Source organism: Oncorhynchus kisutch, linkage group LG25, assembly GCF_002021735.2.
Source record: "Oncorhynchus kisutch isolate 150728-3 linkage group LG25, Okis_V2, whole genome shotgun sequence".
Taxonomy (NCBI): Eukaryota; Metazoa; Chordata; class Actinopteri; order Salmoniformes; family Salmonidae; genus Oncorhynchus; species Oncorhynchus kisutch.
Window position 1 is genome coordinate 38,041,500 of NC_034198.2, and position 16,499 is coordinate 38,057,998.

The 16,499-nt window shown below is 45.3% G+C and overlaps 1 protein-coding gene across 2 annotated transcripts in view; it reads left to right on the forward strand.

Moving 5' to 3' along the window:
* LOC109870380 (vinculin) overlaps window positions 1–16,499 on the forward strand; it is a 57,594-nt gene that overhangs the window by 25,576 nt on the left and 15,519 nt on the right. Inside the window, exons 4-10 of one of the 2 annotated variants that reach the window (XM_031804693.1) lie at window positions 840–948; window positions 1,633–1,755; window positions 2,037–2,197; window positions 7,974–8,067; window positions 8,756–8,903; window positions 11,023–11,176; window positions 11,316–11,491. In XM_031804693.1, the coding sequence (XP_031660553.1) occupies window positions 840–948; window positions 1,633–1,755; window positions 2,037–2,197; window positions 7,974–8,067; window positions 8,756–8,903; window positions 11,023–11,176; window positions 11,316–11,491 (965 nt within the window). The remainder of the gene's footprint in view (window positions 1–839; window positions 949–1,632; window positions 1,756–2,036; window positions 2,198–7,973; window positions 8,068–8,755; window positions 8,904–11,022; window positions 11,177–11,315; window positions 11,492–16,499) is intronic. The other variant, XM_031804694.1, reaches the window with a different exon arrangement.

A 16,499-nucleotide genomic window follows, 5' to 3' on the forward strand; every position in this document is an offset into this window, starting at 1 on the left:
TCCCTCAAAACAAATGTGTGTTACAACACAGCACATCTCAGCAGGCTAGAAGTAGTTCCTTAAACCAGGCAGCCGTACCATCACCCTGGGCTCGGGGACAGTAAAACAGTGCACGGTTTAGAGACAGGCGGCCGGGCTCAGGGACAGTAAAACCGTACACAGTGCACGGCCAGGGACTTCGTCCCAAATGGGGACTTTTTCTCTGTATAGGGTATAGGGTGCCAATCGGGATACAACCAGGGAAATTGTTTATGCGGCAGCACTGGGATTGGGAGAGGAGCACAGTAACAACACGCACGCACACACGCACACGCACACGAACACACACACACACGCGCGCACACAGCTGGTCAGGAGCTGACAGAGCAGGAATGTCAGTGGCACAGCGTTATTATCAGGCCTCATTAACAAGCATTCTGTACCAATGGTGGGGGTTTATTCTACCTTTTATTGATCTCCTCCAGTTGACCTCCGATGACCTCTTTTTACAAGGGAAGACTTATTATTTCCTTATGGTGTTTATGTAGTAATACATTAGCATAATCACTCAAATAATCCCTCTCAGCGGTAATTCAGATGTCAAACTGAAAGTGTTTTTAGACTGAACAACACATGTAACATGATCAGGGGATAATGAATTTATTTCAACTGACTGATTCCTTTTATATAAACTGTAACTCGGTATCATTGAAATGCGTATCATATTTTAATATTTTTGTTCTGTATAGATCGAGGCAAAAGGTATCACACAAACCGCTAAAACATACAGATATCACTAAGAAGCTAGAGCAATATAGATTATTGATCCTGTTTCGTTGCCTTTTTTTGATCAATTGCAGGTTCGTAAAATCATCCGTGTGTGTAAAGGTATCCTGGAGTACCTGACCGTGGCAGAGGTGGTGGAATCCATGGAGGATCTGATCACGTACACCAAGAACCTGGGACCTGGTCAGACCCTTTCAACTTCATTTAACACCGTAGTCATTTAGCAGACGCTCTTATCTAGAGCCACTTCCGTTTAGTGCTTTCATCATAAGGTAGACCGGGTGAGACCAAAACATATCACAGTCATAACCACGTAGTTACCTTGGCTACTGAGAAGGACTTGAATAATGCAATGCATATAAACTGTGTGGTTCCAGCCCTGAATGCTGATTGGCTGACAGCCGTGGTATATCAGACCGTATACCGCGGGTATGACAAAACATTTTGTATTACTGATCTAATTACGTTGGTAACCAGATAGCAATAAGGGCAATAAGGCACCTTGGGGGTTTATGATATAAGGCCAATATACCACAGCTAAGGGCTGTATCCAGGCACTCGGCGATGCGTCGTGCCTAAGGACAGCCCTTAGCCGTGGTCTATTGTCCATATACTACACCCCCTCATGCCTTATTGCTTAAATAACCAATAATATTTGACATTTACCTGACACTTCTATCCGAAGCGATTTACAATGAATGCATAAATGTTTCTATTGGTAGCCCCAGTGCCAAATGCTGTGTTGACGTCATGATTTGATGAAATATTTAATGTTCTCTTCATGGATGGCCTGTTGTCAGGAAGTGGAAATGACTTGAGAGAAACGTCTTATGTAAACTGATCCTTCGTGGGGTTGTTCCTGTCCAGGGATGACGAAGATGGCCAAGATGATTGACGAGAGACAGCAGGAGCTGACCCATCAGGAACACCGCGTGATGCTAGTCAAGTCTATGAACACTGTCAAGGAGTTGCTGCCTGTCCTCATCTCAGGTGACGACTTCCTTCTACTCTTCTGTTCCCTTCTCTCTAAAGATCATTCATATTTCTATTATTTATGACTGTAGAGGGGTAGATGGACCGGAAAGATTGAGGTGGGGCTAGAACCCCTGTTGTCAGAACCCCCGTTACCACTAGTTAGATTCTGACACGGGACCGTTTCTCTAACAGAATAATACTGGATTTTCACAGTTATCTAGACATCTAACAAGTCTGGAAGAAAAACATCCCTCTTTTTTAAACTGGTGATCACTTTTGTTGTGTTCTTACTACAGGTATCAAGATCTTTGTGACGACCAAGACGTCCGGCAGCCAGGGAGTAGAGGAGTCTCTGAAGAACAGGAACTTCACCTTCGAGAAGATGAGCGCTGAGATCAACGAGATCATCAGGGTGCTGCAGCTCACTTCCTGGGACGAAGACGCCTGGGCCAATAAGGTACGGAGCTAGCTAGAACCACACCCCCTCAGGGTTGTCTTTGGCTGGTGTAGGGAGAGGTTTCCCCTAGATGCTGATCTTGGGTCAGTTTTGCAACATTAGCAGTTAATGTTAGGATTGGGGGGGAGATGCTGATCTTGGATCTGTACCCGGGGCAGCTCGTCTTTGCCCCTCTTTCTCCCACTCACACACCTCAACCCTCGGGAGCTGCTCGTCTCAGACAAGGAGGAGGGTAAATGGTTTGACCAATCACTGCTCATTAGACCTCTACAGCTTCTACTTCTACAGGATCTGTATTGCGAGTCTGCTGAACCACATGGGCTCACATGCGCTGTATACCGTGCCTCACATACACATAAACACTCCCAGAATGCTGCGGGAGAAGAGCGCACAACAGCCTGTCCCCCCCACTCTCCTCTGTCCCCCGTCCCCCCACTCTCCTCTGTCCCCCGTCCCCCCACTCTCCTCTGTCCCCCGTCCCCTCACTCTCCTCTGTCCCCCGTCCCCCCACTCTCCTCTGTCCCCCCACTCTTCTCTGTCCCCCCCACTCTTCTCTGTCCCCCCCACTCTTCTCTGTCCCCCCCACTCTTCTCTGTGTCCCCCCCACGCTCCTCTGTGTCCCCCCCATGCTCCTCTGTGTCCCCCCCACTCTCCTCTGTGTCCCCCCCACTCTCCTCTGTGTCCCCCCCACTCTCCTCTGTGTGTGTCCCCCACTCTCCTCTGTGTGTGTCCCCCACTCTCCTCTGTGTGTGTCCCCCACTCTCCTCTGTGTGTCCCCCACTCTCCTCTGTGTGTCCCCCACTCTCCTCTGTGTGTGTCCCCCACTCTCCTCTGTGTGTGTCCCCCACTCTCCTCTGTCACTCCTCCGTCCCCCCTCCGTCCCCCGTCACCCCACTCTCCGTCCCCCCTCCCTCCCCCAACACCCCACTCTCTCTCACCCCTCCCTCCCCCGTCACCCCACTCTCTCTCACCCCTCCCTCCCTCCCCCGTCACCACCACTCTCCTCTCTGATGTACTTCTTCTTTACTAGGCTTCTTACTATTTTTCTGTTGCCTCTTATTTTTCCATTGGTTTGTCTGGTTAAACATTTCTATATGTTTTGTTCTTCCTTTCTCTTGACCCCCCCCCCCCCCCCCCCTGTAGAAGGTAAGCCCACATCTTTCGACCCCTATCGACCTTGTTGTGTGGTTGTGCATTCAGCAGCAGCATGTCTGGTAGCTCTCTCTGTGTTGTTGATGATGATGATGACAGTCTTGTTCCGTGTGTCTTTGTGTAGTAGATCGCTGCTGCAGTGTCTCTATGAATGTTACTCTATTAGATGCACTAGCTATGTGAGTGATGGTAATATAATGGAATTACATATTTGGGGAAAATGTGCAGTAAGTTCTGAAAATGTATTTGTTTTTCTTTAATATTTAGTTATTTCAAGTTTGACATAACAAACCATAAACAGCTGCTCTGAGTGGTGTTCTCCTGTACCATAAACAGCTGCTCTGAGTGGTGTTCTCCTGTACCATAAACAGCTGCTCTGAGTGGTGTTCTCCTGTACCATAAACAGCTGCTCTGAGTGGTGTTCTCCTGTACCATAAACAGCTGCTCTGAGTGGTGTTCTCCTGTACCATAAACAGCTGCTCTGAGTGGTGTTCTCCTGTACCATAAACAGCTGCTCTGAGTGGTGTTCTCCTGTACCATAAACAGCTGCTCTGAGTGGTGTTCTCCTGTACCATAAACAGCTGCTCTGAGTGGTGTTCTCCTGTACCATAAACAGCTGCTCTGAGTGGTGTTCTCCTGTACCATAAACAGCTGCTCTGAGTGGTGTTCTCCTGTACCATAAACAGCTGCTCTGAGTGGTGTTCTCCTGTACCATAAACAGCTGCTCTGAGTGGTGTTCTCCTGTACCATAAACAGCTGCTCTGAGTGGTGTTCTCCTGTACCATAAACAGCTGCTCTGAGTGGTGTTCTCCTGTACCATAAACAGCTGCTCTGAGTGGTGTTCTCCTGTACCATAAACAGCTGCTCTGAGTGGTGTTCTCCTGTACCATAAACAGCTGCTCTGAGTGGTGTTCTCCTGTACCATAAACAGCTGCTCTGAGTGGTGTTCTCCTGTACCATAAACAGCTGCTCTGAGTGGTGTTCTCCTGTACCATAAACAGCTGCTCTGAGTGGTGTTCTCCTGTACCATAAACAGCTGCTCTGAGTGGTGTTCTCCTGTACCATAAACAGCTGCTCTGAGTGGTGTTCTCCTGTACCATAAACAGCTGCTCTGAGTGGTGTTCTCCTGTACCATAAACAGCTGCTCTGAGTGGTGTTCTCCTGTACCATAAACAGCTGCTCTGAGTGGTGTTCTCCTGTACCATAAACAGCTGCTCTGAGTGGTGTTCTCCTGTACCATAAACAGCTGCTCTGAGTGGTGTTCTCCTGTACCATAAACAGCTGCTCTGAGTGGTGTTCTCCTGTACCATAAACAGCTGCTCTGAGTGGTGTTCTCCTGTACCATAAACAGCTGCTCTGAGTGGTGTTCTCCTGTATTATAGATGTTGGTAATTAGATGGTGGTAATAGGATGTTCTCCTGTACTATAGATGTTGGTAATAGGATGGTCTTCTCCTGCGCTATAGGTGTTGGTGATAGGGTGGTGTTCTCCTGCGCTATAGGTGTTGGTGATAGGGTGGTGTTCTCCTGCGCTATAGGTGTTGGTGATAGGGTGGTCTTCTCCTGCGCTATAGGTGTTGGTAATAGGATGGTCTTCTCCTGCGCTATAGGTGTTGGTGATAGGGTGGTCTTCTCCTGCGCTATAGGTGTTGGTGATAGGGTGGTCTTCTCCTGCGCTATAGGTGTTGGTGATAGGGTGGTCTTCTCCTGCGCTATAGGTGTTGGTGATAGGGTGGTCTTCTCCTGCGCTATAGGTGTTGGTGATAGGGTGGTCTTCTCCTGCGCTATAGGTGTTGGTGATAGGGTGGTCTTCTCCTGCGCTATAGGTGTTGGTGATAGGGTGGTCTTCTCCTGCGCTATAGGTGTTGGTGATAGGGTGGTCTTCTCCTGCGCTATAGGTGTTGGTGATAGGGTGGTCTTCTCCTGCGCTATAGGTGTTGGTGATAGGGTGGTCTTCTCCTGCGCTATAGGTGTTGGTGATAGGGTGGTCTTCTCCTGCGCTATAGGTGTTGGTGATAGGGTGGTCTTCTCCTGCGCTATAGGTGTTGGTGATAGGGTGGTCTTCTCCTGCGCTATAGGTGTTGGTGATAGGGTGGTCTTCTCCTGCGCTATAGGTGTTGGTGATAGGGTGGTCTTCTCCTGCGCTATAGGTGTTGGTGATAGGGTGGTCTTCTCCTGCGCTATAGGTGTTGGTGATAGGGTGGTCTTCTCCTGCGCTATAGGTGTTGGTGATAGGGTGGTCTTCTGCGCTATAGGTGTTGGTGATAGGGTGGTCTTCTCCTGCGCTATAGGTGTTGGTGATAGGGTGGTCTTCTCCTGCGCTATAGATGCCGGTGATAGGGTGGTCTTCTCCTGCGCTATAGATGCCGTTGATAGGGTGGTCTTTAGGTGTTCTATTGATCCAGAGTACTGCTGAGTCATGTGCTATTGATTTGTCTCTCCTCTCTGTCCTATTGCTTTCCAGTAAGATCAGGTGGCCAGTTTCCAGAATACAGGTTAAGCCTATTCCTGTACTTAAAAGTACTTTCAAAGGATATTCTCTATTGAGCATGCTTCTTAGTCCAGGCTTATTCTGGGCTTATCCAGTGTCCGGGAAACTGGTCCCAGGGGCAATGGGAATGAATCATGATCTCTACAGTAGTAGTGTATATATTTCACAATAGATTTTTACCCACGGGACAAAAGCACTCAAATTGTTCAGTGGTCAAAGTAATTGACTGATTCTAGTACTGAGATATTTGTCAGTGTGTAAAAACAGAGGTTGTTTGTTCGCAGATTTAACTAGGTGCCATATATACACTCTGATGTCGTCTCACCTTGCGTGATCCTCAAACCTAATAATCGTCAACGCAAAAGCTGGATAGATGGAGTTTTCTGTTAGTGTGCGTGTGTGTGTGTGTGTGTGTGTCTTGTGTTTTTAAAAGCATTGGTTACTCTTTTCTGTCCCCATCTCTCAAACCACCTGCCCAATTCTCAGCCTGGCTTCATCACTTGATAAATTAAACCTTGTGTGTGTGTCCCACATGACACCCTATTTCCTGCGCAGTGCACTACTTCTGACTGGGTCCTGGTTGAAAGTAGTGCACTATATATGGTGACAGGGTTGCATTTGGGACTTCACTTCACGCTGCTGTTCACTTCCAGGCTGATGGCAGCAACACACAGTAATTTCCTAAGTTTGACTCAATCTTCTGTTTCAATACTATGGTAAATCCCACCAATAGGCTGGTTATCATTGTCATCGTTTTCTTTGACTAAAACACTTTAGAAAGGAGGAATTATCTTGGAGGTTTATTATATATTATTATTATTTAGTATTATGTATTAGTATTATTTTGTATTTATTTAGTATTATTTATTATTACGTAACATGCAAAGCGGATATTCTTCAACATGTTGTAACGTTTGCATAGGTTTCTAGGGTTGTTTGCTGCTGCAGAATTGTCCCTTGGTTGAGTTACACTTATTAGTTCAGTCATGTGGACATGCAGAATGGAATAGATCTTTTCTCGTCCCCTGAAGGACAAAGGCTGTAAACTCGCATGACTCTAGTAGCGCGTACAACCGTCACTTGTCTGTCTGGATAGATGTCCTCCACGGGGGAGTAAAAACTCATAAACTGCCTAAAGTCATTCAAAGGCTACAGTGTCCTTGTATATCCTATCATGCAAACTTCTGGAAAACCCTGTGTCTCTCACTCTGCCACATGTTGTGTGGAACAGCTCTGTCCCAACACTTGGCTGATGAATAGACTCATTGTCAAGCCGTCTCCTGTGTGTTTGTTGTGTTCCCAGCCCCTCCAGATTGAGACACAATGGGACAGTCACAGTAGATGGGCTTTTTATGATGTGAAACAACACCCGTATTGACACTGACTTCCAAATGGCACCTTATTCACTATATAGTGCACTACTTCTGACTAGAACCTATTGGGCTACTGGTCAAAAGTAGTGCACTATGTAAAAGTAGGGAATAGGGTGCCATTTGGAACGCACATACAGAACTGAAGTGATTCGATTTTAAAACAGCATGTGCATTTTTACAGGTGTGTGTTACTGACTGCGAGAGGTTAATGAATAACAGCAATGCTGTACTTCTGAGGTACAGATAATATATGGTGTGTGTGTGTGTGAGACAGCTTTTTGCAGAGTTGTTGTGTGTGTGTGTGTGTGTGCTGTAATGGTTGTGATCGTGGGGGGAATGTCATGTCTTTGCCTTAACTAACGTCATGATCCATGTGTTCATCTGTGTGAAAGCTGAGCTCATGTTCATCGGTCATCACATTTAATGAATTCTCCAAGCAGGCAAATACTAGCATGAGACTGCTCAAACTCCAAACACATGCTGTGAGATCTGGCTCCTTGACAGACATGCCATTACCTTACTCTGAAGATGCATATTAAACTACAAAGGTTGCCTTAAAAAGGAATCCTCATTAGGCAAATTGTTGCCTCAGTTTTAGACACAATTATTTGTATATGACAATCCCTGTATATGTTGTAGTACAAAATCCAAAGCCTAATTTCAGTCTTTATCAAATATGTTTTTTTGGGGGGGGAGGTTCTAGACCGAAAGTTCTTAGTAATTCATGCATGTTGTCTCCTCTGACCCTGTTGTTGATCCTAAAGGATACAGAGGCCATGAAGAGAGCTCTGGCGCTCATCGACTCTAAGATGACCCAGGCCAAGAGCTGGCTGAGGGACCCCGACGCCCAACCAGGTAATATGTCCTCCCAATGGCTCCATATACCAGGGTTCATTAGGGCAGTGGTTGCAAACCTCTCCTCAGGGATCCCCCCCAGACATGTCACTATTTTTGTGTAGCCCCGAACTAGCTCACCCGATTCAAGTAAAGGGCTTGATGATTAGTTGATTAGCTGAGTCAGGTGTGCTAGTTCTGGAGTAGAATGAATACAGGAAATGACTGGTGTTCCCTGAGGAGAGGTTTGAAAACCCCTGCATTTGGGGACACCGTAGAAAGAAGAAAGAAATCTTATGAAAAACAAAACCAAAATGGCGAACGTGTGAATAAAGACGTCAGAATTCAGTCTTTGTTTAAGCGGGATCCATTGAGTTTTGCAACTACGGTCCGTAATATGGTTCAATGTGCCAATAAATCAGCACTATCTACTTTTTGAGGGTAAAATTGGGATCATATATACTGTGCTAATGACCATATAAAATGTCACGGTGCGTAATGTACAATAGGGAGAACCAAGGCAAAGGGAATGTAAGTACGTGTAGGACCGCAATCTTCATACACCACTGCTGTTGTTTTTAATGGAGTCAAAGTAGTCGCTCTGTGTCTTCAGTCCGTTTTCTTCTGTTTGGTGCCAATTGAACAGGACCCAGTTGTCCTTTTTCTCTAGGTGTTTGTAACATTTGTCTTGTGTTCTCAATGTGATCAGGGGATGCAGGGGAACAGGCCATCCGTCAGATCCTGGATGAGGCTGGGAAGGTGGGAGAGCTGTGTGCTGGGAAGGAGCGGAGGGATATCCTGGGAACATCCAAAACCCTGGGGCAAATCACTGACCAGGTGTCTGAGATGAGGGCCAGGTACAGTACATGTACAGTCGTACTATATGCCATTACGCTGATGCTTTTAACCAAAGTGGCTTAGTCATGCGTGCAAACATTTTATTTATGGGTGGACCCGGGAATCGAACCCACAATCCTGGCATTGCATGCGCCATGCTCTACCAACTAAACATGTACAATATATACAGGCAACTGCCAAAATAATAGAAACTCTTGAAAAAATGAGGGATACGAGGTATATTGAAAACAGTTGTGGTTCCTGAGTTAATTAAGCACTTAACATCCCATCATGCTTAGGGTCATGTATAAAAATGCTCAGCGGGCCATTGTTTTGCCTACGGTGGCTATTCCCCCATAGGATGACAACGCCCCCATCCACAGGGCTCGAGTGGTCACTGAATGGTTTGATGAACATGAAAATGATGTAAACTATATACCATGGCCGTCTGTCACCAGACCTCAAAACAATTGACCACTTGTGGGAGATTCTGGAGTGGCGCCTGAGATGGCGTTTTCCACCACCATCAACAAAACACCAAATGATTGCATTTACTGTGGAAAGAATGGTGTCTTTAAGACTCTTTATTTTGGTGTTTCCTTTATTTTGGCAGTTACTTGTATGTGTTAAGAACATTGGTACAGTGTTACTGAATGACCATCTATAGAATGGGAATGTCATCTATAGAATGGGAATGTCATCTGTAGAATGGGAATGTCATCTGTAGAATGGGAATGTCATCTGTAGAATGGGAATGTCATCTACACTACTGCTCAAGTTGCAAAGAAAGAAATGTATCTCAGACTGGTCAATAAACAGATTAAGATGGTCAAAAGAACACAGACACTGGCCAGAGGAACTCTGCCTAGAAGACCAGCATCCAGGAGTCGCCTCTTCACTGTTGACGTTGAGACTGGACAGAGGAACTCTGCCTAGAAGACCAGCATCCAGGAGTCGCCTCTTCACTGTTGACGTTGAGACTGGACAGAGGAAGTCTGCCTAGAAGACCAGCATCCAGGAGTCTCCTCTTCACTGTTGACGTTGAGACTGGACAGAGGAAGTCTGCCTAGAAGACCAGCATCCAGGAGTCTCCTCTTCACTGTTGACGTTGAGACTGAACAGAGGAACTCTGCCTAGAAGACCAGTATCCCGGAGTCGCCTCTTCACTGTTGACGTAGAGACTGGACAGAGGAACTCTGCCTAGAAGACCAGCATCCAGGAGTCGCCTCTTCACTGTTGACGTTGAGACTGGTGTTTTGCAGTTACTATTTAATGAAGCTGCCAGTTGAGGACTTGTGAGGCGTCTGTTTCTCAAACTAGACACACTAATGTATTTGTACTCTTGCTCAGTTGTGCACCGGGGCCTCCCACTCTCCTTTCTATTCTGGTTAGAGCCACTTTGCGCTGTTCTGTGAAGGGAGTAGTACACAGCATTGTACGAGATATTCAGTTTCTTGGCAATTTCTCGCATGGAATAGCCTTCATTTCTCAGAACAAGAATAGACTGACGAGTTTCAGAAGAAAGTTATTTGTTTCTGGCCATTTTGAGCCTGTAATCGAACCCGCAAATGCTGATGCTCCAGATACTCAACTAGTCTAAAGAAGGCCAGTTTTATTGCTTCTATAATCAGGACAACAGTTTTCAGCTGTGCTAACATAATTGCAAAAGGGTTTTATAATTGTCAATTATCCTTTTTAAAATGTTAAACTTGGATTGGCAAACACAACATGCCATTGGAACACAGGAGTGATGGTTGCTGATAATGGGTCTCTGGACACCTATGTAGATATTACATAAAAATCAGCCGTTTCCAGCTACAATAGTCATTTACCACATTAACAAGGTCTACACTGTATTTCTTATCAATTAGATTTTATTATAATGGACAAAAAATGTGCTTTTCTTTCAAAAACAAGGACATTTCTAATTGACCCCAAACTTTTGAACGGTAGTGTATAGAATGGGAATGTAATCTATAGAATGGACATCCTCATTCAATTCAACGTTCTGACAATGGCAGGGATTCGGTGGGGAAGAGGCAGGGATTCGGTGGGGAAGAGGCAGGGATTCCTGAAAAACCTTTGAAATTCGGGAAAGTTTTAAGATTTTTACAACCGTCTTCTGCTCTCTGTCTCCAGGGGTCAGGGGGCATCTCCTGCAGCCAAGCAGAAGGCCCAACAGGTCTCCCAGGGCCTGGATGTTCTCGCGGGGAAAGTGGAGAATGCAGGCCGGAAACTGGAGGCCATGACCAACTCCAAACAAGTTATCGCCAAGAGGATTGACGCTGCTCAGGTGACTCTTGATTGCTAGATTTTTAGGGGGGTTAAAAATTGCATAATGGAAAAAGTACAAATCCCAGAGGATAGCACATTGTCTTCCATGGTCTTGAGCCTGTTGTGTTATGTTGACCCCTAACCCTGTGCCCCTGCAGAACTGGCTGGCAGACCCTAACGGTGGTCCTGAGGGAGAGGAAAACATTAGAGCTCTCCTGTCTGAGGCCAAGAAGATCGCTGACATGTGTGAAGACCCCAAGGAGAGAGATGACATCCTGAGGTCCATCGGAGAGATGGCTGCTCTCACCGCCAAGCTCTCTGAGCTCCGGAGACAGTAAGCAATCCATTTTATATACAATTGTATTTTCTAGGGTATTTGTCATGTGCTTTGTAAACAACAGGTGTAGACTAACAGTGAAATGCTTACTTACTGCTTACTTTTCCAACAATGCAGAGTTACAGGTAAAAAATGAAAATAGAAAAAGTGACACGTGGAATAAATACACACTGAATAACATGGTTATATACTGGAAGTACCAGTACTGAGTTGATGTGCAGGGGTATCAGGTAGTAACATGGCTATATACAGGAAGTACCAGTACTGAGTTGATGTGCAGGGGTACCAGGTAATAACATGGTTATATACAGGGAGTACAAGGTAATAACATGGTTATATACAGGAAGTACCAGTACTGAGTCAATGTGCAGGGGTACAAGGTAGTAACATGGCTATATACAGGAAGTACCAGTACTGAGTTGATGTGCAGGGGTACCAGGTAATAACATGGTTATATACAGGGAGTACCAGGTAATAACATGGTTATATACAGGAAGTACCAGTACTGAGTTGATGTGCAGGGGTACCAGGTAATAACATGGTTATATACAGGAAGTACCAGTACTGGGTTGATGTGCAGGGGTACAAGGTAGTAACTTGGCTATATACAGGAAGTACCGGTACTGAGTTGATGTGCAGGGGTACCAGGTAATATGGTTATATACAGGGAGTACCAGGTAATAACATGGTTATATACAGGAAGTACCAGTACTGAGTTGATGTGCAGGGGTACCAGGTAATAACATGGTTATATACAGGAAGTACCAGGTAATAACATGGTTATATACAGGAAGTACCAGTACTGAGTTGATGTGCAGGGGTACCAGGTAAAAACATGGTTATATACAGGAAGTACCAGTACTGAGTTGATGTGCAGGGGTACCAGGTAATAACATGGTTATATACAGGAAGTACCAGTACTGAGTTGATGTGCAGGGGTACCAGGTAATAACATGGTTATATACAGGAAGTACCAGTACTGAGTTGATGTGCAGGGGTACCAGGTAATAACATGGTTATATACAGGGGGTCCCAGGTAATAACATGGTTATATACAGGGAGTCCCAGGTAATAACATGGTTATATACAGGGAGTCCCAGGTAATAACATGGTTATATACAGGGAGTCCCAGGTAATAACATGGTTATATACAGGGAGTCCCAGGTAATAACATGGTTATATACAGGGAGTCCCAGGTAATAACATGGTTATATACAGGGAGTCCCAGGTAATAACATGGTTATATACAGGGAGTCCCAGGTAATAACATGGTTATATACAGGGAGTCCCAGGTAATAACATGGTTATATACAGGGAGTCCCGGGTAATAACATGGTTATATACAGGGAGTCCCGGGTAATAACATGGTTATATACAGGGAGTCCCGGGTAATAACATGGTTATATACAGGGAGTCCCGGGTAATAACATGGTTATATACAGGGAGTCCCGGGTAATAACATGGTTATATACAGGGAGTCCCGGGTAATAACATGGTTATATACAGGGAGTCCCGGGTAATAACATGGTTATATACAGGGAGTCCCGGGTAATAACATGGTTATATACAGGGAGTCCCGGGTAATACATGGTTATATGCAGGGAGTCCCGGGTAATAACATGGTTATATGCAGGGAGTCCCGGGTAATAACATGGTTATATGCAGGGAGTCCCGGTAATAACATGGTTATATGCAGGGAGTCCCGGGTAATAACATGGTTATATGCAGGGAGTCCCGGGTATAACATGGTTATATGCAGGGAGTCCCGGGTAATAACATGGTTATATGCAGGGAGTCCCGGGTAATAACATGGTTATATGCAGGGAGTCCCGGGTAATAACATGGTTATATGCAGGGAGTCCCGGGTAATAACATGGTTATATGCAGGGAGTCCCGGGTAATAACATGGTTATATGCAGGGAGTCCCGGGTAATAACATGGTTATATGCAGGGAGTCCCGGGTAATAACATGGTTATATGCAGGGAGTCCCGGGTAATAACATGGTTATATGCAGGGAGTCCCGGGTAATAACATGGTTATATGCAGGGAGTCCCGGGTAATAACATGGTTATATGCAGGGAGTCCCGGGTAATAACATGGTTATATGCAGGGAGTCCCGGGTAATAACATGGTTATATGCAGGGAGTCCCGGGTAATAACATGGTTATATGCAGGGAGTCCCGGGTAATAACATGGTTATATGCAGGGAGTCCCGGGGTAATAACATGGTTATATGCAGGGAGTCCCGGGTAATAACATGGTTATATGCAGGGAGTCCCGGGTAATAACATGGTTATATGCAGGGAGTCCCGGGTAATAACATGGTTATATGCAGGGAGTCCCGGGTAATAACATGGTTATATGCAGGGAGTCCCGGGTATAAATGGTATATGCAGGGAGTCCCGGGTAATAACATGGTTATATGCAGGGAGTCCCGGGTAATAACATGGTTATATGCAGGGAGTCCCGGGTAATAACATGGTTATATGCAGGGAGTCCCGGGTAATAACATGGTTATATGCAGGGAGTCCCGGGTAATAACATGGTTATATGCAGGGAGTCCCGGGTAATAACATGGTTATATGCAGGGAGTCCCGGGTAATAACATGGTATATGCAGGGAGTCCCGGGTAATAACATGGTTATATGCAGGGAGTCCCGGGTAATAACATGGTTATATGCAGGGAGTCCCGGGATAACATGGTTATATGCAGGGAGTCCCGGGTAATAACATGGTTATATGCAGGGAGTCCCGGGTAATAACATGGTTATATGCAGGGAGTCCCGGGTAATAAACATGGTTATATGCAGGGAGTCCCGGGTAATAACATGGTTATATGCAGGGAGTCCCGGGTAATAACATGGTTATATGCAGGGAGTCCCGGGTAATACATGGTTATATGCAGGGAGTCCCGGGTAATAACATGGTTATATGCAGGGAGTCCCGGGTAATAACATGGTTATATGCAGGGAGTCCCGGGTAATAACATGGTTATATGCAGGGAGTCCCGGGTAATAACATGGTTATATGCAGGGAGTCCCGGGTAATAACATGGTTATATGCAGGGAGTCCCGGGTAATAACATGGTTATATGCAGGGAGTCCCGGGTAATAACATGGTTATATGCAGGGAGTCCCGGGTAATAACATGGTTATATGCAGGGAGTCCCGGGTAATAACATGGTTATATGCAGGGAGTCCCGGGTAATAACATGGTTATATGCAGGGAGTCCCGGGTAATAACATGGTTATATGCAGGGAGTCCCGGGTAATAACATGGTTATATGCAGGGAGTCCCGGGTAATAACATGGTTATATGCAGGGAGTCCCGGGTAATAACATGGTTATATGCAGGGAGTCCCGGGTAATAACATGGTTATATGCCGGGAGTCCCGGGTAATAACATGGTTATATGCAGGGAGTCCCGGGTAATAACATGGTTATATGCAGGGAGTCCCGGGTAATAACATGGTTATATGCAGGGAGTCCCGGGTAATAACATGGTTATATGCAGGGAGTCCCGGGTAATAACATGGTTATATGCAGGGAGTCCCGGGTAATAACATGGTTATATGCAGGGAGTCCCGGGTAATAACATGGTTATATGCAGGGAGTCCCGGGTAATAACATGGTTATATGCAGGGAGTCCCGGGTAATAACATGGTTATATGCAGGGAGTCCCGGGTAATAACATGGTTATATGCAGGGAGTCCCGGGTAATAACATGGTTATATGCAGGGAGTCCCGGGTAATAACATGGTTATATGCAGGGAGTCCCGGGTAATAACATGGTTATATGCAGGGAGTCCCGGGTAATAACATGGTTATATGCAGGGAGTCCCGGGTAATAACATGGTTATATGCAGGGAGTCCCGGGTAATAACATGGTTATATGCAGGGAGTCCCGGGTAATAACATGGTTATATGCAGGGAGTCCCGGGTAATAACATGGTTATATGCAGGGAGTCCCGGGTAAAACATGGTTATATGCAGGGAGTCCCGGGTAAAACATGGTTATATGCAGGGAGTCCCGGGTAAAAACATGGTTATATGCAGGGAGTCCCGGGTAAAAACATGGTTATATGCAGGGAGTCCCGGGTAAAAACATGGTTATATGCAGGGAGTCCCGGGTAAAAACATGGTTATATGCAGGGAGTCCCGGGTAAAAACATGGTTATATGCAGGGAGTCCCGGGTAAAAACATGGTTATATATATATATAAAGCATCCAGGGCTTCTTTTTCTGTAAATCTCTTCAAAGAAAATCTTTTGACTATCAATTCTCTGATCATTCAACAGGTTTCCCCTACCAGCATCCTGCCTAATATCATGGTGAATAGCCTTAGAAGTCCTTTCAAATTGATAGGCCGGTGATAGGCTGGTGATTTAAATGCATAAATGATGGAATGTTTTTCCTGTAATGCGACCAGTGTCTGAATTAATTTGTCGTTGTACAGAGGAAGTAGAAGCCTTTTAAGAATTTGACAGTTTTCCAGAATGTAATGGGAACCCGGATAAAATCTGAAAGAGCGATTACATAATAATCAGATTTAGCCTTTCTGATTTATTTTACACAGTGATTCCTCAGTTGCTTAATAAAAGCTTGCCAGTCTGGGCCTAAGACTGTGTTCCTGGCCTTGACCCAAGCATCATCTCTTTTATGAATGACTTCTGATTATTGCTTCGTGTACCAGGCATTAGATCTACCTTTAACCCTCCATTCTATATAAAGGGAGTATGACTATCCATAATAGTATTGAAGACATATACAAAGAGGCTCAAAGCTGAATCGGGTTCAGCAATAGCTAAAATACAATCAAGGTCACTAAAATAAAGATGATGTAAAAAATAAACATGATCACTGAAGTTAAATTTCCTTTTTGTGATGTCATGAGGCTTAGATTTTTGTATTCTCACATCTCTAACACAAACACCTTGGAAATGGTCACTATTGTCTTAGGAGAAGATAACAGTAGAAACATATCTCTCTGGTGTATTTGTTAGGA